The 20366-nt window shown below is 35.3% G+C and overlaps 1 protein-coding gene across 1 annotated transcript in view; it reads left to right on the top strand.

Annotated features, from left to right (window-relative positions):
- Positions 1 to 20366, top strand: part of Prex2 (phosphatidylinositol-3,4,5-trisphosphate dependent Rac exchange factor 2) — a 271955-nt gene that overhangs the window by 89020 nt on the left and 162569 nt on the right. The window contains exons 8-10 of the mRNA XM_015485816.2: positions 1666 to 1769; positions 17043 to 17192; positions 20201 to 20345. Of these exons, the coding sequence (XP_015341302.1) occupies positions 1666 to 1769; positions 17043 to 17192; positions 20201 to 20345 (399 nt within the window). The remainder of the gene's footprint in view (positions 1 to 1665; positions 1770 to 17042; positions 17193 to 20200; positions 20346 to 20366) is intronic.

Here is a 20366-nt window from a genome sequence, read left to right as displayed (position 1 = left end):
AAATAAAAAGGGCTGGGGTGTATTTTAGTGGTAAAGCACCCTTGGGTTTGATTCCCCGGTACTACACACACACAAAATGTTTAATGGAATGAAGGTGTTTTGGTGGAATAATTAAAGGCATCTGTTTGAGAATGAAATCTTTTTTCATGACAGTTGATATTATTGATATTGATATTTTTGTCTATCTGTCTGTCTACCTGACATCAAATCCACAGCTTTGGCAAAATTAACATCAGTGTACCAACTGATGTTCTGTTATGGCTGTGATTGTTAAATAAGTTAACAGAAAAAGCTTTACAAAGTTAAATTCCTGCTATTTAGTAAGCATTCTTAATGAATGTATAATCTGACCTTCAGTGATGCCAATTTTCATAGTTACCTGTCCTGAATTCCTGACTTAAGGATTTATTTAGGCTTATTAACTAAGACACTTGGAGTTTGCTGTCAACATGAAATGGGGAATGCAGGGCGATGAAAGTTTGGGGATGACAGGCTCTCCAGTGAGATTAATTATCAACTTAGGACTAGTAAGTCTGATGAGGGTTTAGGATAGATAGACCAGGTTTATACAGGCTTTTTCAAGGAAGGAGCCCTATGTGTGTGGCCGGGGGCGGTGTGACAGTATCTTGAGATACCTCCTGTGTACATCCATTCACTTCAGGGCAGGCACAGTTAGACGAGATGCTACAGGTAGTGGAAAGGTACATCTTGTTCTAGGTGTGTCTATATAGCACAGTAAATTAGGCATTGTTTGTGTCTATTCAGCTGGTGGCCAGACTTTTGTCAGTGAGTCAAACTGAAGAGTCTGGGTCACTGAAATCTCTTGAGTGACGAGGTATTTTTTAAACCTCCTTGAATCATTTCTCAAACTCTTTTCTGTTTAATTAGAAAAAAAATGTTTTGTTGTTTAAAAACACTTAAAAGTGTTTAGAATTCTCATATACAACTACCTAGTTCATTGTTAACGTTCATCTGTAAACCTTGGTGTTTTATTGTGTTATATACTCCTTGTGATTAAAGGTTGGTACTAGACATACCATACACAGATTTTTAAAAGATGTTTTGAGTTATTTTTAAAATAAATATGACCATTGGTTAGGATTATAAATGCATTAAGAGACTTGTTCAACTAGCCTACAGTAATCATATCATAAAATGAGTATAGGAGATTTTTTTTTCTTAACAGCTGAATGTCACTCAGCTTAAGAACTTCTAGCATAGTCAGTTTTTTTGAAGAGGGAAGTACTCACTGAATTTGTTTAACAGAAAATTTTAAAAATGGGAATTACCAGCTACTGAGTAATGAGAAATGAAGGTAAAACTAACCGAATTGCAGCATCAAAATATTCAACCTTTAGTGTGTGTCACAGTTTCATTGGGCAAGACAGATGTCATATACTGAGCAAAAGCATATGCTCAGCTCTCCCACCTGTGTATGATCTTTAGCCCTAACTTTAATTTATTTAAAGAAATTAGTACATCAGTCACATCTTGTAAAGCAATTAGGACATAAGTCTGATCACCAAGTGCCAAAAAACTGTTGTAATGTTGATTTAATTGATCTCTCTCTCTCTCTCTTTTTAAAGAATCAAGAAAGTGTGATGTTTTAACATTGTTCTGCGTTAGGTTTAGTAACAAAGTTTTTGTGGTTTCATTCATTTAAAGACGCTTGAAGAACAGCAAAGCATCCACAGATGGACACCGGTACCTATTTCGGGGCCGGATCAATACCGAAGTGATGGAGGTGGAGAATGTGGATGATGGCACCGGTGAGTGATGTGGAGTGAAAATGGAATGCCAACAGTGAAGTCCCTTGGAAGACGGAGTTCTCACTTGAATAATTTATCTGCATGCATTAGACCTTAGGAATATTTTGTCAGAGAGCCATCAGGCTAAGGGAGGAGAAAGGTTGGGTAAATGAGTACAGGTCTGTTGTGAACATGGAGAATTATGTTTGGCTGAAACTCTGCCATTAATACAAGAATACTGAGGGAGAGCTAAGTGGTGTTCTATCTTGGAATGTCCATTTTGCTTTAATCTCACAGGATGTGCACAATTCCTGTTTTTAGAGTATGTGCGTGGAAAATAACTCAGTTCTCTTAAGGTTGTACTTTGTTGTATCAGTATATGTATGACATTTTGTTCCTATAACAAATTCACCATAGAATGTAACAAACTGCAGATTTGTTTTTTTGCTGTACAACTGTGACTAATATAGACAGGCTGTCGCTTTGCTGAAGAGAGGAAAGTCTTGGGTAGAGATGATTTGTGTAATTTTAAATACCTTATTACTCAAAGATAGCACATTTTTGTTTAGTAAATTTTAAAGTATGGACCTTTGCAAGCGAGCTCATGAAATTATGATTAGTCATAAGCATTAAATAAAATGAAGTTAAAATAAATTTTATTTTTGATTTGAAAGAAGTTGTCTATAAATTGAGTGCTTAGTAAATTGAATCACATTTTCCCCAATGATTTCTATTATAATTTCAAAGGTAGACTAGGGAAAGTGATAGGATGAAATAAAATATATTAATTGTTGCTGAGTGACTTTAGTTTTCATATAGAGAGATGTCTTTATAATTCATTATAAGCATGGAATTGGGGCACAGTTCAGCTGTCTACCTCCCATGTACCTCTTTTTTTAAAATTTTATATATTTTTAAAAATTTTATATTTTTTATGTGGTGTTGAGGATTGAACCCAGCACCCCGCAAATGCCAGGCGAGTGCACTACCACTTGAGCCATGCCCAGCCCCCCATGTACCTTTATTGTCATTCTGGGGTCCCAGAGAGAAGAATGCTTATCACCTGTTAGGGGTAGAGATTTTTTTTTTTCAAATGCTCACTTGTATGCTATTTTTCTATCCCATTATGAGCATCATGACATATAGTCTGGTACTTAAAAGAGTGAACCATGATTGTGGCAATTAGGGGGAAAAGGCAGACATTGGACAAAACTTGGAGGTGCTTGAGACTAGGAATCACCTGTGAGTCACATCATCCTGTGGAGGGGCTCCTCATTGACTAACTATGAGACAGAGTGTGGACCCATCAGACACTTGGCACAGGTGACCCATTTCAAATCCCTTTCTGTGCTGCAGGCTAATACAGTTGCAGATGTTACCAGCAGGCTACCTTTCCATAGCAGGATGGACCTATTATTTTTCCTAAGGTGGCAGAAATTCATTTTATGTTAAGACTATGTGATGACATTTAAAAACATCATCTGTCCAGAATGTTAAGATCCATCTTGCCTCAGTAACCTGAATGTTCAAGAGGATGTACAGAGCCCATTTTGCCCAAGAGTCAGCAGACAGAACTCAAAACCTTGACTCTTTTTTAAAAAATTTGTCCTTTCTCTAATGGACCTCTACCCTCCATTTAGTCACTTCCTTTATTTTGTTTATTTTTTATGCTTTTCCATAGGCTTAGAGGTCCTGGCCTTACTTCCTGAGGGATGGAACCTCTCTTCCCCTTGTGTTCCAGTTCCTTCTCTATCCCATAAATGATGTGATCACCACCATTGGTACCATCTGCCCTGGTGGTCAAAGTGAATTTTGATGATGGTGGCGGGAAACTGAAGCACTAGATGAAGAAGTAGAAGGGCACAGGGCCTTTGGAAGCGTGGGCATATAATGCAGAGTTAGGTGGATAGGGAGTGAGATCCTATGGGGAGTTACTTGGACAGAGATTTTATACAAATGGTCCTTGGATTCAGTCTCATCAAAAAGTTGTCCTGGGGTTGTGAAGATTCCAGTCTTTGGGGCCTCAGTTCCTGGGGATAGGAACGTTTTAGAAGACATCCCAGTACCGTTGTGGGTATCATTAGGGTGAAGGTGGGACATTTACTTGTCATAAGTTAGTTGTTTGATGGAGACTCTTTGGGCAAATTTGTAAGGTTCAGCTTTCATTGAAATTCATTAGACTATTATTCACCGGGGCTATTTTGCCAGACAAACAAACATACATAAGCGGTATGTTGCAGGAATTTGGCTGCAAACATTGTTGCTACAAGGTCACTTAGAGAATTGTCAGGCTCCAATTTTGTACCTTCTCCAGCTTCCTACAAGGAAATTGTAGTTTTCTCTTGGGTGTATCCACTCAGTCTCGGGGGAAAGTATATCCTCTATCAGTCTTAGAAATTCAAAAATAGAGTTTTTGAATTTTGAAGATGAATAGGATCTTGAAAATCAATTAATATACTCTGTTAACATTTCCATTGATAGTGAAAATGAGGTTGGATTTAAGAACTCACTCAAGTTTTTCAGCTGTTTCACATAGATCAGTGTTGGGGCCAGGGTCAAGTTTGCTAGGCACCCATGTGTTCGTGCCTTGAGAAATAGGAGAACAGCAGGTTTATACAGGTTTTAAATCCACAGTGACCAAGTGGGGAGCTGTAAGGAATGCCAAAATTGATTTTGGTTGTTTATTTTTCCTAAAAAGCCAATCTGGGTGCTCCACCAACTTTCTCCCTTTCTTGGTCGTTTCCATAATAGAAGCTGCTGCTGCTGCTGCTGCTATTTCTTCTTTTAATTTTCATTGAATATTTTTAGTTACACATAACATTAGGATGCATTTTGACATTTTCACAAAAGCATGGAATATAATTTGCTCTAATTTAGACCCCAGCACTTCTTCCCTGCTTCTGCCTCCCCCTGCTCCCCTCTCTACTGACCTTTCTGAAATATATATTTAATTTATACATATATAAAAATTTAAGTAGTGTCTTGTTCACGGTGGCGTGTTCATAATATGTACATATGAAAGTTCAGTCAGATTTATACCACTGTTCTTCCCTGATCTGGTCCCTCCTTCCTCCTCCTCAATCTCCTTCATAACAATGGAGAATTCCTCAGCCATGAAGAAGAATGACATTATGACACTTGCTGGTAAATGGATGGAACTGGAGAGTGTCATGCTAAGTAAAATAAGCCAGTCCCTAATAGTCAAAGGTTGAATGTTTTTTTCTTTTCTTTTAATATTTATTTTTTTTTTAGCTATAGGTGGACACAATATCTTCATTTTATTTTTTACGTGGTGCTGAGGATCGAACCCAGTGCCTCATGCATGGTAGGTGGGCGCTCTACCTCTGAACCACAGCCCCAGACCCTGAATGTTTTTTCTGATATCCCCTAATCCAAAATAGAGGTAGGGAGAAAAAAGAGAAAGAGAAAGGAAAAAAAATGGGAAATCTATCAAAGTAGAGGAAATATCAGTGGAGCTACATTTCTTTTTGATGAACTCAGGTTTTAAGTCTGCTTGTTAGATACATTGTGAATGGAGCTGTGATGCTGAAAGATCCAGGAAGAACTCAATGCTGCCCACCTGCCAAATACTCTCCACACCTGGACCCTGGATAAGTTGAATGAGGGATGGGCAAATACTCTGACATTTATCTCCTATTGCCAAACTCTAAAACCAACAACTACTCCATATCTAGTTATATAATGAAAATGGATGAATTGAGATATATATTTAAGCATGTTGGAACTTTTGATGGAAAACTGAATGAAAAAGTTTTCCTCCAATTTGAATTACAGAAATACTGAATATTTTTATTTGCTGTACGTATAATTAAAATGTGTTTTTCCACTAAGAAAGAAGCTCTGTCAGAAAACTTAATTGCATTGATTTACCTCAAAACATGCAGAAGAAATAATTGCATTTGGAATGAGACTAAGCTCCCAGGTGACATGTAAATATCTCAAATCTTTTGAGTAATAAATGATTATAATTTTATTTACAATGCTTAATGGTTTGTATTGTATCCTAGCTAATGTTAATAAAGAAAAATGTGATGAAATGGTGGAATGGCATGCAGAAGTACAAAAATTTGTCTGTTTACTTAAACGTGTTCATGTTACTATTTCCTATGTTCAAGGAAGATGTTAACCGTATAGTTTGTGACCAGAATCAGATTCCCTAGATACCAATTCTGACTTTGGTGAAACTTAATTCCTCTTTGAGATTTATTTCTGGTGATCTTGGTTTGGTTGTGAGGCTATAAAATATATCTGACTAAAAATTAAAGTAGGAAAGCTATTGAACTTTCTAGAATCAATTTTCATGGTGATTTTCATAATGCATACTTTGAAAGCCTTACAAAAAGTAGCACTAGATATTGTTATTCTCTCTTAAGACCTAGTTTATTTGTGTGTGTGGACAGAGGGCACCTATATAGAAAATGTATTCTATAATTGAGTTTTAGCAGATTATAGATTTCAATATAGTAGTCAAATTTGAATAAGATATAAGACTTTTTTTTATTATTTTTTTATTTGTTCTACAAATTATTAATTTGATACAATCACATTTATTGATTCTTGATTTTACTTCTTGTGCTATAGGAGTCTTGTTGAGGAAATCGGTTCCTAAGCACACAAGATGGAGAGTTAGGCCTACCTTTTCTTCTATTATGCACAGGGTCTCTGGTCTAATGTTTAAGTTCTTGATCCACTTTGAGTTGGGGTGAGAGATAGGGATTTAATTTCATTTTGCTACATATGGATTTCCAATTCTCCCAGCACTATTTGTTGAAGAGGCTATCTTTTTTTCAATGTATATTTTTAGCTCCTTTTTCTAGTATGAGATAATTGTATTTATGTGGGTTTGTCTCTGTGTCTTCTATTATGTACCATTGGTCTGCATGTCTGTTTTGGTGATAATACCATGCCATTTTTGTTATTATACCTCTGTAGCATAATTTAAGGTCTGGCTGTGATGCCTCCTGCTTCATTCTTCTTGTCAAGAATTGCTTTGACTATTCTGGGTCTCTTATTTTTCCAAATGAATTTCACAATTACTTTTTCTATTTCTATGAAGAATTTCATTGGAATTTTAATAGAAACTATTATATTTAATATAATAGAATATAATTTAATTAATATAATTTAATATAATAGAAACTATTATATCTGTATGGCCAATTTGACAGTGTTAATTCTGCCTAAGAGTTTTCCATTTTCTAAGGTCTTCTTTAATTTCTTTCTTTACTGTTCTGTAGTTTTCATTGTAGAGGTCTTTCAACTCTTTTGTTAGATTAACTCTCAAGTATTTTATTTTATTTTTTGAGGCTATTGTGAATGGGGTGGTTTCCCTAATTTCTCTTTCAGTGGATTCATCACTGATGTGTAGGAACACATTTAATTTATGAGTGTTAATTTGATATTCTGCTACTTTTCTTAATTCGTTTATTAGTTCTAGAAGTTTTCTGGTGGAAATTTTTAGATCTTTGAAATATAGAATCATGTCATCAGCAAATAGTGATAGTGTGAGTTCTTCTTTTCTTAATTGTATCCCTTTAATTTCTTTCTTCTAATTGCTCTGGCTAGTGTTTCAAGGACGATGTTGAATAAAAGTGGTAAAAAGAGGACATCCTTGTCTTGTTCCAGTTCTTAAACAGAATGCTTTCAATTGTTCTACAGTTAGAATGATCTTGGCTTTGGGCTTAGCATAGATAGCTTTTACAATGTTGAGGTATGTTCCTACTATCCCTCATTTTTCTAGTGTTTTGAACATGAAATGATGCTGTATTTTGTCAAATGCTTTTTTCTACATCTATTGAGATGATCATATGATTCTTATCTTTAAGTCTGTTGATGTGATGAATTACATTTATTGATTTCCATATGAAGAACCAAACTTGCATTCCCCAGGATGTACCCCAGTTGATTGTGATGCACTATTTTTTTAATATGTTTTTGTATGCAACTTGCCCAAATTTTATTGAGGATTTTTGCATCTATGTTCATCAGGGATATTGGTCTGAAGTTTTCTTTCCTTGATGTTCTTTGTCTGATTTTGGTATCAGGGTGATACTAGCCCCATAGAATGAGTTTGGAAGGGTTTGCTCCTTTTCTATTTCATGGAATAATTTGAGAAATATTGGGGTTAATTCTTCTTTGAAGGTCTTGTAAAATGTGGCTGAGAATCTGTTTGGTCCCAGGCTTTTCTTAATTAATAGGCTTTTGATGACATCTTCTATTTCATTGCTTGAAATTGATCTGTTTGTGTATGACCTCCTGATTCAGTTTGGGTAGGTCATGTCTCTAGAAATTAGTTGATATCTTCAAGCTTTTTTGTTGTACTGAGGTATAAATCTTCAACATAGTTTCTGATTGTCTTCTATATTTCAGAAGCATCTGTTATGATATTTCTTTTTCATTATGAATTTTAGTAATTCGAGTTTTCTGTCTTCATTAGCACAGGCAAAGGCTTATCAATTTTGTTTATTTTTACAAAGGCCCAACTTTTTGTGTTGTCAATTTTTTGAATTGTTTCTATTGATCGAATTTCATGGATTTTAGCTCTGATTTTAATTATTTCCTGTCTTCTACTGCTTTTGGTGTTCATTTTTAAAATTTTTCTATGGTTTTGAGATATAATGTTAGGTTATTTATTTGTTGATTATTTTTCTTCTTTTAAGGAATAAGCTCAATGCAATGAACATTTCTCTTAGCACTACCATCATAGTGTCCCAGAGATTTTTGATATGTTGTATCAGTGTTTTCATTTACCTCTAAGAATTATTTTTTCTCCTCTCTGATGTCTTCTGCTATCCACTGTTCATTCAATAGTGTATTATTTAGTCTGCAGGTGTTGAAGTAGCTTCTATTTTTTATTTTATCGTTGATTTTTAATTTCATTTCATTATGATTTGATAGAATGCAGAATACTATTTCTATTTTTTGTAATTGCTAAGAGTTGCATTGTGGCATCATATGATCTATTTTAGATAAGGATCCATGTGCTGCAGAGAAGAAAGTGTATTAGCTCCTTGATGGATGAAATACTCTATACATCTGTTAAGTATAAATTATTGATTTTTTTATTGAGTTATATAGTTTCTTTGTTTAGTTTTTGTATAGTGTATCTCCTATAAAATTATAGGAGAGATGTGTTAAAGTCAACCAGTATTATGATGTTGTGGTGCTTTTGATTCTTCAAATTGAGAAAGGTTTGTTTGATATACATAGATACTCCATTGTTTGGGGCACAAATATTTACAATTGTTGTGTCTTGTTGATGTATGATTCACCTAAGCAGTACAAAATGTCCTTCTTTGCTGTTTCTGATTAACTATGGCTTGAAGTCTACTTTATCTGATATGAGGACAGAAACCCCTGCATATTTATTCAATCTATGTGGATGATGTGTTTTTTTCCCATCTTTTCACCTTCATTTGGTGGGTGACTTTGCCTACAAGGTGAGTCTCTTGGAGACAGTATACTGTTGGGTCTTGTTTTTTAATCTAATCTGCTAGTTTATGTCTTTTGATTGATAAGTTTAACTCATTAATGTTCAAGGTTATTATTGAGATATTATTTGTGTTCCCGGTCATTTTGATTTATTTCTAGTTTTTAATTTGAATTAGTTTCTTCTTTGATCGGCTGTTCTCTGGTTTTCATTTTTTTTTTTTTTCATTTCGTCTTCATGGAATATTTTGTTGAGAATATTCTGAAGTGTAGGTTTTCTGGTTGCAAATTCTTTTAATTTTTGTTTACCTGGGAAGGCTTTTATTTCCTCTTCAAATCTGAAGCTTAATTTTGCTGGATATGGTATTCTTGGTTGGCATCTGTTTTCCTTCAGAGCTTGGTATATGTTGTTCTAAGACCTCCTAGCTTTGAGGGTCGAGGTTGAAAAATCTGCTGAGATCCAAATTGGTTTCCCTCTATATGTAATCGATACTTTTCTTTCCGGGTCATTAAAATCTATTCTTACTCTGTGTGCTAAGCATTTTGACTATAATGTGCCTTGGTGTGGATATGTTGTAATTTTTACATTATGTGTCCTGTGAGCCTCTTGTATTTGATTTTCCATTTCATTCTTCAGGTTTGGGAAATTTTCTGATATTTTTTCTTTGAAAAGATTGTGCATTCCTTTGCTTTGTACCTCCGTGATTTCATCTATCTCAATAAATCATAAATTTGGTCTTTTCATGTTATCCTATAATTCTTGGAATTTCTGTTCATGGTTTCTTAACGTCTTCACTGCGTGGTTGCCTTTATTTTCAAGATCATATATTTTGTCTTCATTGTTTGAGGCCTTTATTTTCAAGATTATATATTTGGTCTTTATTGTTTGAGGTTCTGTCTTTGAAGTGATTTACTCTGTTGGTGATACTTTCTATTGAATTTGGTTTATTGTTTCCTTAATTTTCAAGGATTTCAGTTTTTTTTTTTTTTTTCCAGAATCTCTGCCTCTTTATTGGAGTAATCTTTTGCTGCCTACATTTACTCTCTTATATCATCCTTTACTTTGCAGATCATTTGAACTATGTACATTCTGAACTCCTTCTCTGACCTTTCTTCTATTGTGCTGTCAGTGGATTCTATTATTGTAGCATCTTGGTTTGTTCGGGGCACTTTTTTCCCTTGTTTTTTCATGTTGTTCATTTGTCTTGCCCTCTAGCAGTGTGGATCCAAGGTATTGCAGTTTCTACCCTATAGACTTACAGTATCTCTGAAGGTTTCCAATACCTCGCCTTTAAGGGGGAGATCAATATTAATAGCACCCCATGCAAACAATATGCAACCTTAAGCCAGATGGCTTGTATTCAGATGCTTACAGTTTAGCAATAAACAGAAATTATGTGTTCGATTATTATCAACAATATAAACAGTAGGTTTGCAAAAGGGTCTACAGTTTTTAATGGTGGACAAAGAAAGAATTAGGGGGATGTAGGATGTGGTGTTTATGAGGTAGGCAATGAGAATATAGAGGTATTAGATCATAGGAAGAATGATAGAGGAATCAAAAGTGGCTGGCTGTTAGCAGGAGAAAAGAGAGATTCGGGGAAACAGATAAGTGAGAGGAAAATATAGAGAAAGAGTAAGATTAATTAATTAATTTAAAAAGTAAAAATAAGAAGAAAAAATTGGAAAACATTAAAAAGAAAAAAAACATGAAATAAAAGAATATACAGCAACTGTAGTATATACAAACTGTAATAGTACAAACTGTAGTATATACAAACTGTAATAGTAAAACTGTAATACTACAAACTGTAGTATACTATTCAGACATTCCAGTCTTCAGTAGTCTGAAGCTCTTGATGCCTGTCCTGATCTACACAGTACAGAACAGCTCTCCCAGGCAGTCACACAGGGTCCTGATGCTCAGCCCTCAGACTTCCAGAGAGAGAGGTTCCTGATTGGGAAATCAAAGAGTCGGGGTGGGAGAGACAGTTTAGAAAAGGCGAAAGATTTATACGATCTGAAGAGAAACCAGAGTATAGGAGAGACAGTTCAGAGATTAGAGGTCAGGAATTGTAGGTCCACAGGCAATTTAAGGGGCTAAGACCTCTGCAACAAGTTTGTGGCTATTAGCACACCTAGCAGGGAGATCTCAGGTGTAACCAAGCCTGCAGAGAACTTGGTGATGGTCTTCCAGGCCCTGGCTGTTATCCCTAGATGAAAGCAGGAACTCTCAGTGGCAGCAGTGGCGGAGGCAACCTGTAGGTACCTTGATGTTGGGTTTCCAGGCCCTGGCCAGTGTCCCAAGATGGAAGCTCCTCCTACTAAAGATATTGATAGCAGCCGCGGAGGTAACCCACTATGGACACTACCACTTTCAGAGATGAGGCAGTGAGGGCAGGCCATGCAGTTGCGATGGGCTGCCTGTTTAAGGATGCAGCTCTGTGGTGTGCACTGCCACCACCTATAACAGCACACAATGCAAACAACATACACCCTTAAATCAAACAGCGCCTATGAAGGCGTCTATAGTTTTATTGTAATAATAATAAATTATGTGATCAATTTTTCTCTATAATATATAAAGTACATTGGCAAAAGGGTTTACAATTTCAAATGGTAGACAAAGAGAACAGAAGTGGTGTAGGATGTGATGTTTATGACGAAGGAGGAGAAAAGAAGTATAAAAGACGTATAGGAGGAGTGAAAGAGGGATTAATAGATGTTGGCTGTTAGCAAGAGTAAAGAGAATCCAGGGAAATGTGAGAGGAAAAATATAGATGATCTGAAAAAATTAAAACTAGAAAGAAAAAGTAAAAATAAAAGACTACCCAACAAAATGGTAATGTAGTATTCACACACCCCAGTCTTCAATAAACTGATGTATGAAAAAATATAAAATATATTGGTTTCAAAAATGGTAGAAATGTGNTTTTTTAAAAGTAAGATTTTTTTTTAAAGAAAAAATTCCACTTTTCATTTTTAACTTGTGTTTAAGATATTAGACATATTGCATATAAAATTAAATATTGTTTCTGAATGATATTTTAAAAATATTTTCTTCAATTTTTCTTTTTATGTGTAGGTTTTAAACTGTGTAAGACCATGAGCTGTGTAATTTTTTGTCCTTTTTCATTAAAGTGTTATCTTACTGATTGTTTTCTTAAACTTTATGTCTTATTGCCAAATAAGCATAGTTTTAAATTGGTGCCTAATGGTTAATTGAGTAAACCAAAATTACCTCAGCAATTATAACATTAGTTCATATGCTACATCAAATATATTTGTAATTAAAAAATAAGAATAAATTTACAATGTTGAAAAGAGGACGAAGAGCATAATTGTTACTTCTGATACACTTAAAATTTGAACATTATTAATTTAAGGGAATTATTTAAAAATACAAAAAGTTTGAGGATTGAGCTACTTTTTAGCATTATAATGAAAAGTCAGTTGGAATCTTTTTTACATGTATTTATTGTTGCCGTAAATAATGTCCTGTATTATTTTGCATGCTAGAAAAATGTCTGCTATTATTTGATAAAAATCAAAGAATTATTACAAAAATATGTTATATAACATTAAATATATATTCTACTTATGAGTAAATCATAATTTTGAAGGTTTACTTTTGAAATTTATATATTTGCACTGTTGATTACCAGAATGTAGACACCAATTACTTGTTGTTTTAAATGAATATTTTTACATTTTTTTCTGTTAATCTTTTTCAGTGTATATAATACTTGGATATTATCTATCTAATTAATGCAAAAATATTGACAGGGTACCCGCATGTCCACTGAGATTTCTAGTATATCAGTTTTGGATAAACCTTATCTCATTAAATGAAAGTGAGTTGAATTAAGTGTGAGAATTTGCAAATTGTGAAGCTTTGAGCAATAATGACATGTTCAGGTCTGACCCTTGGATTTTTCTGATTCTGGAAAAAATCAGAGACTATCAAACTGAGATACTCAACATTTAATTTGATACTTTCTATAAAATTAATATTTTCGATCTACTGAAGCTTGTGAATTTATCTGTTTTTCATTTGAGAAAATATTTATTATTTAATTATGATTTTTTTAAAAAAAATTCCTACTAAGGACAAAGCACTGTTGGGCTTTTCCTTAATCTTTGAGTGTTCTTTATAGAGAAGGTTAGTTCTTGTTTTGAGTATATTGAAAAATATGCTATGATTAAAATCATAAAGCTGTACACATCACTGTATCCTTTTTTAATATTTATTTTTTAGTTGTAGTTGGACACAATACCTTTATTTATTTATTTTTATGTGGTGCTAAGGATTGAACTCAGGGCTTCACAAGTACTAGGCGAACACTCTACCACTGAGCCACAAACTCAGCCCATACATCACTATATCTTTTGAAGTAAACAAGAAGCATCTACTTATTTTATAAAATAAATCGTAATTATGATAGCATTATGAAGTAGGTGGACTACATTTTGAGTCCTGTTATACGTATATGTGTATGGTTTGCATATGTGTATGTGTGTAACTATGTATATATAGATATTTAAATTTTCATATAATTTTAAAAATTGACATAGTAAAAGTCAGCATGTATACTTTAAAAATTTAAAATTATAATATGAAAGAGGATATTCTTTCAAAATATTGTAAATGCAGCATTTATCCTGTAATTTGAGACAAATTTGGCTGTCAACTAATTTACCTGGCTTTCTGTCTATTGGAACAGTAGCTGCATGCAGTCAGTCTCTTGCCTGCTTGTCTGGTCCTGAGTTCAGCTGTATGATTTCCAAGAAAGTTTGATTGCACAGGCTTGAATAGTCAGGTTCTCTTCATGGAAGAGTTGGGTGCACACATTAAAAGAAGAAAGAATCTGTGCAACAGAGGAGAGTGGGGTGGCTTGATGAGAACCCCATCCTAGAGAAAGCATCTGTAGTCACAGGACAAGCAGGAAGCAGTAGATAAGACTAGAGTGGCGGGAACATATTACAACATTGTGGAAAACGTCCTCAGCTAAGTGAGCAGGGATATTGCAGGATCCATCTTGCTGCTCATGGCCCAGATGGGAGATAAGATATATAGTCAAGGAAGGAGACTTTATCTGAAAAGCTAGTTGGTTAAGAAGATAGAAGTTTCTTACCCAAAGTCCATCTTTCTGGGAAACTAATTCAGGAGTGGTTTATTTCAACAATTCGTGGGTATTGCCAGAATGGTAGGCACCTTTTCACAGCTGGTGTGCCATATGATGCATACCTACCTGATCCTAGTAGTTCCCAGTTGGTTTCCAGTTCTGCAAATTTCAAGAACAATGATTAATATTTCCATCAATGCTGAGCTTCAGGCATAGAAGAAATCTACATATTTTGACTTGATTCAGTGGCAAGACACCAAAGCCTTCTGAGCTAAATGTGGCATGATGAAAAAAATAGTAAAGTAAGAGCCAGCAGGGTGAGAAGAGGGCAGTGATGTGACTTGAGTAACCCAGGAGGGGAAGGAAGGAAGAGGTGGTAGGCCCAGGGCATACACCTGTGCATGTCAGGAGCATTACCTGGATGACTTTGGTGTGTGAACTAGTTGTCTCTTGTGCTCTGTGGGAGGAATTTGTTGTGCTGATTTTAAAGTAAGTCCAGGCAGGTGCAGTGTAATTCCAGTAATTCCAGTGTAATGCCTATAATTCCAGCTTCTGAGGAGGCTGGGGCTGGAGGATTGTGAGTTCAAAGCCAGCCTCGGCAACTTAGTGAGACCTTGTCTCAAAATAAAAAAAAAAGACTTTGGATGTTTAAACTGTTTAAACACCACTGGATTGAATTCCCAGTAATACACACACACACATACACACACACACACAAAAAAAAAAACACAATAAAGTGTAATGTTTAGTACATAGGCTACATGTGGCTACTTTGGTTTTCTTCATCTAGAGTTATTGCTTAAATGGTAATAAATGTGGGATCTTTTAAAGTGCAGTGCAAGGTTCACTTAGCTAATCACGGATACTGGTCTTACAGGGAAACAAATTGTGGTTGGGCGGAGGGGTTGTTAACATGTATAATCTGATTTTTTTAAACTATTTTTTTCTACCAGTTTATTATAATTTCTTACTTGTTTATTTTTGTAGCTATTAAGGAGGGTTCAGAGTATAATTATGAAATAAATAACTTTTATTTTCCGTCTGCCCATTAGTACTTAAACTGACATGCATTATGAGGTTGTGCTGCTTTGCACAGAATGTGAACGTGAATCAAATATGTAAAAGGAAGAAGAAAAGTACAAAAATTATAATGTCTGATATAATTCTATTCTAAACCAAATGTAACCTGGGAGTTTGAAAGACCCACAACTCTACAACATCATTTGATAGTGAATTTGGGGAATTAATAGTCTAAGAGCAGGTAATGTGTGGTGACATTTGGGTACGAATGAAAGACTGTGGGAAGCATATTATCAGAAACTGAGTGCCAAGAACCTCTGCTTCTGTTCAAAACTTACTTAGCAAAATCAATCATTTGAGAGAGGACTCACCAAGCCAGCGTAAGTGCTATATAGAGTCATTCTCTAAGCCACCTTTAACCTTTTTCTGGCTTCCCTCTTGTCTATGGCCATGGCTACTCAATAAATTTTAGCGGAGACAAATGAAAAAGGTCACTGTTTGAGTCAGATTTTTCACTGCTGTGATTAAAGGATCTGACTAGAACAGCTGTAAGGAGGAAAAGTTTATTTGAGGGCTTACGCATTCAGAGGTCTCAGTCCATAGAAGGCTGGCTCTGTTTCTCTGAGCTTGAAATGAGGTTAACATCATGGAGGAGTGTGTGGCAGAAAGAAGCAGCTCACATCATGATGATCAAGAAGCAGGGAGAGACTCCACCCTCTAGATACAAATATATGCACCAAAGCCTCACTCCAATTCCCACTTCCTCTAGCCACACCTTACCACTTTAGTTAATCCCATCATTAACTCACTGATTAGGCTGAGGCTATAATCCAGTCATTTCTCCTCCAAAGCTTCTTGCATTGTCTCACATGTGAGCTTTTGGAGGACACTACATCTAAAACCTAACAGTCACTTCAGTTGCTACAGATGCTGACACAGCCCTCTGAACTCCATTATTTTGTCTTGGAACCTTTGTTTCAGAGTGGTCTGCACTGTCTTGGCCAGTAAAGTTTTCTTACAAGTTTTGTCACTGTAATCTACCTGTTGGTCAGAGAGCGGCCATAGAGGGCTTCCTGGGGACATTCACAAATCCATCTTCATAGTTTAGACAAAATTGTGATAACATAACAAATAAAAACAATTTGATGTGCACTCATCTTCAAGGAAATTATTTTGTGAGTCTTTATTCATGAGAATTATATGAGATAATGTGGTTTTCAAAGAATATGTTTCAACTACGTGTCATGATAATGGTTTGGTATTTGTGTTTCCCCATTTTATGGCAGCTTTGGTATATCCACTTGTTGTGTATTTTATTGATTTATTCTCATTCTTACCCGTGCTGTTTATTAAATAATAGAGTATTTTTCTGTGGGTATAAATTGTTCCTGAAATCTTTTATTGCTTTAGAAACTTTAACAATCAAAGCAAATCAAATTTTTGGACATAGAGCAAATGAATGTTAATAAGTTTGTAGTGCTTAATTTCATGTAATATGTTATGAGTTAGGAAAGTTGCATAATTGAGCACTGACTACATCCAACATATAGCTGTTTCTTTAGTTTTTTAAGTCTTCATACAAAAGCAAAAATATCTTGAAGAATTTTGTGGTCTTGAAACTTTCATGAATTGAATGATCATGTTGATATGATATTATACTTTATATTTTGCTTATTGGCCTTTGACCATTAATTTCCAGCTGACTTCCATAGCAGCGGACACATTGTTGTTAACGGTTGGAAGATACATAATACAGCAAAAAATAAGTGGTTTGTGTGCATGGCAAAAACACCTGAAGAAAAGCACGAGTGGTTTGAAGCTATTTTGAAAGAAAGAGAACGACGAAAAGGTGAGTGTATGAATTAGTCCCTGTGATTTTTTTTTGTGTGTGTGTGTGTGTGTGAAGATTGTAACTTGGCACTAGAGCAGGTAATTGGAAAAAGTTATGAGAATGTGGACTGACAAATAATATTCACTTTGATTTGCTGTGTGATATAAGGTCTACCGTGAAATATTTTTGAATAATTAACAATATTGTTAAATACTTAAAAGGAAAAGTTTTTATAAAGTTAGCAATATAATTATAGTATAGATGATAATGTTTCACATGAGTGACAATGTTTTAGTTTCACTTATTTTAACAGTTGTTCTGTTACTGGGCACATTATTCTTGCTGCCTCCAATGCAGAACACAAAGTCTTCCTTTAACCAGACTTCATTAATGTATCATAGTAAGGGCTGGGGATGTAGCTGAGTGTTAGAGCACTTGCCTAACATGTGTGAGATCATGGGTTTGATCGCCAGCATATAAAAAAAAATGCACATAGATATAAATACTTTATCTGTATAGAAAGAGATATGTAGTAGTGTCATAGTATCTTTCTGTATATTTAGGACCTCTCTGTATGTTTAATAATGTAATGAAAATCCTTTGATCAAATATGTTAGCTTTCTAGTTGTAAATTAAATCCCTTGGAGGGTGTGTGCGTGCGTGCGTGCGTGCGTGTGTGTGTGTGTGTGTATGCTTGAAATATTCTCAGCATGTCATTGAATATTAGGGAATGTAGCCAGTAAAAAATTTGTTCAATTAGGAGTCCTAGGTAAAATTTGTTTCATGCTTTTAGAAAGATTTTTAAAAGATATTTGACCTGGCAAATATTCATTTGTGTGAAGCTTATTGACAAGCAAACATGTGCAATTCAGCTCAGAAATATTAATACTTGTATTTCTTTACCAATTGATTTCTTAATTGTTAGCAATCATGGCACTGCTGATTACCCTTTCTAAGATTTGGGAACAAAACTGCTCTTGGTAATGAAATTTTAAGACAAAAGAGCTTTCTTCTATCTTCAGGTGTTTCCCCTTGAATATACAAAGTTTCAACTTTAAATATTTGTAGTATACATCTGTATAAGAATTTGCAAAGCATTTTGAAATCCTTATTCCTTTGATTGATCATGGATGAAGAATCTGACAGAAAAATTTAAAAGTTATAGATGCATAACTGACTCCTAAGATTTGTTGAATCTAGCATTTTGTTCAGTATAGCAATTTTTCAAGTAGAAAAGCAAATAAATTCAAAGGAGAACTGAATTTCTCATCAAGTTGAAACTTAAAATTTTTTTTCTAGAAAAACTTTGTCTTAAGATACCCAAGATAAAATATTGAAAACAAAAGAGTGAAAAAAAATTAAAAAGCACATTTTATAAAATAGGGAAATTGTACAAAGTTAGGCTCTGATCCTGTGGTATTATTCATTATTTTTGGTAATTGTTAAAGGCTCCTGTATTGGAAAAAATTAAATTTTAGTAGAAATTTTTGTAGCTTAGAAGACTAAAAATAATTGAAATATTTCTTGAAACAGTCCTTCCTCTGGCCTATGTGCTGACTAAGTGTTGCCGGTTCCAACATTTTATCTTTGGCACTAGCTTCTAAATAGATTCCTTTCTTGGGTTATCTATTCCCAGTAGATTAACTTTCACATTATACTGCCAGTTTCCCAGTCTTCATGTCCAGCCTTCGTCCTCTGTCCCAGGCTCTATACTTGTGCATTCTGTTGACCCCAGATTCCACTCAACACTTTGAGCACTGATGGACTCCTTATTGCTTGGATGTCTCTGGCCAGAAGCATCCCCATTTACTTCCTCTCATCAAACCCTGGAACATCCTGATTTCTTCTCTCTCCTTTACACCTACATTTGATCAGTTGCTGTGACCTATCATGACTACCCCCCATCTGTTTCTCGATTTCATCTTTCTTGCCCTAGAACCCTTATTGTTTGCAGGGTCTTGGACTTTAAGTAACTTTCACAGTTTCCTCCAAATGGTCTCTGTATTAGTCAGCTTTTTGTTGCCATGACCAAAATACCCTACAAGAACAACTTGAAGAAGAGAAAAAGTTTATTTTGTAGCCTTTGAGGGCAACAACCCCAATGACCTGCTTCCTCCAGCCATGGCCCCTGCCTATAGTTATAGCCCCACCCAGTAATTCATTCATATTATGAACCCATCAAATGAGTTAATCCACTGATGAGGTTACAGCTGTCATAATCCAGCCTTTTCCTAAAATTCCCATCCCTGCACCTTGCTGCATTGGGGAACATGCTTTGAACACATGGTGCTTTGGGGGGGACATTCCAGATTTAAGTCATATAACATTCTTCCACTTTGTAAATCCTAACCCCCTTCAGTTTGTTCTCCACGTTGTCCTCTGAGCTTTGTTTCCAAAACAACAGAACTTTCTTTCCTACACTACACACAGCCTTTTCTTTCCTGCTAGCTAAAACACAGATGTTTCCCCCTCTTCTAGATTGAAACTATAAGCACCCTCCCTAGCCCACCAGCACATCTCCTGCCTTCTTGCCTAAAACCCAGGACTCGAGGGCCTCTGTGTTGCTTGACATTAGTTAGCTCTTGCAAATACTTTGTGTAGAAATACCTATTTGTAGTGGTGCTCTTAAATATGGCCCTCCTGTGAAAGATTTCTTAACATTTTCCAGGTAGAGATGTGGTACCCTGAATATTTCTTTATTTTATCACACTTTACCCTTCACAGGGACGCCTAGGACCACCATGCCTGGTAATGCTCCTCTTATCTGTTGCTCTCACTCCACTGGCTAAACTGTGTTCCTTTGGGGTATGATTGTAACAAAGGTGCTCTGTGCTCTGGGAATCTTGTCCTGACTATCTACCTAGCATATCATGAACTTCTTGAAAACTATGCCCAATCTAAAGAGCTCTGTATCCATACCCTTCAGCCCATGGTAGACACATAATAAATGCTTCTTTAATGAAGGCATAAGCTAATGAATGAAGAGATTTTTTTCAATTACATGTCCTTTGTCTCATTTTTGATAGGTTTAAAACTAGGAATGGAGCAAGACACCTGGGTAATGATCTCTGAACAGGGTGAGAAACTTTATAAAATGATGTGCAAACAAGGAAATCTGATCAAAGACAGAAAAAGGAAATTGACTACGTTCCCTAAATGCTTCCTTGGAAGGTAGGATTGGTAACCTGGGTA

Source organism: Marmota marmota, unplaced genomic scaffold (genome assembly GCF_001458135.2).
Source record: "Marmota marmota marmota unplaced genomic scaffold, marMar, whole genome shotgun sequence".
NCBI lineage: Eukaryota > Metazoa > Chordata > Mammalia > Rodentia > Sciuridae > Marmota > Marmota marmota.
This window is presented reverse-complemented; position numbering and strand designations above follow the sequence as displayed.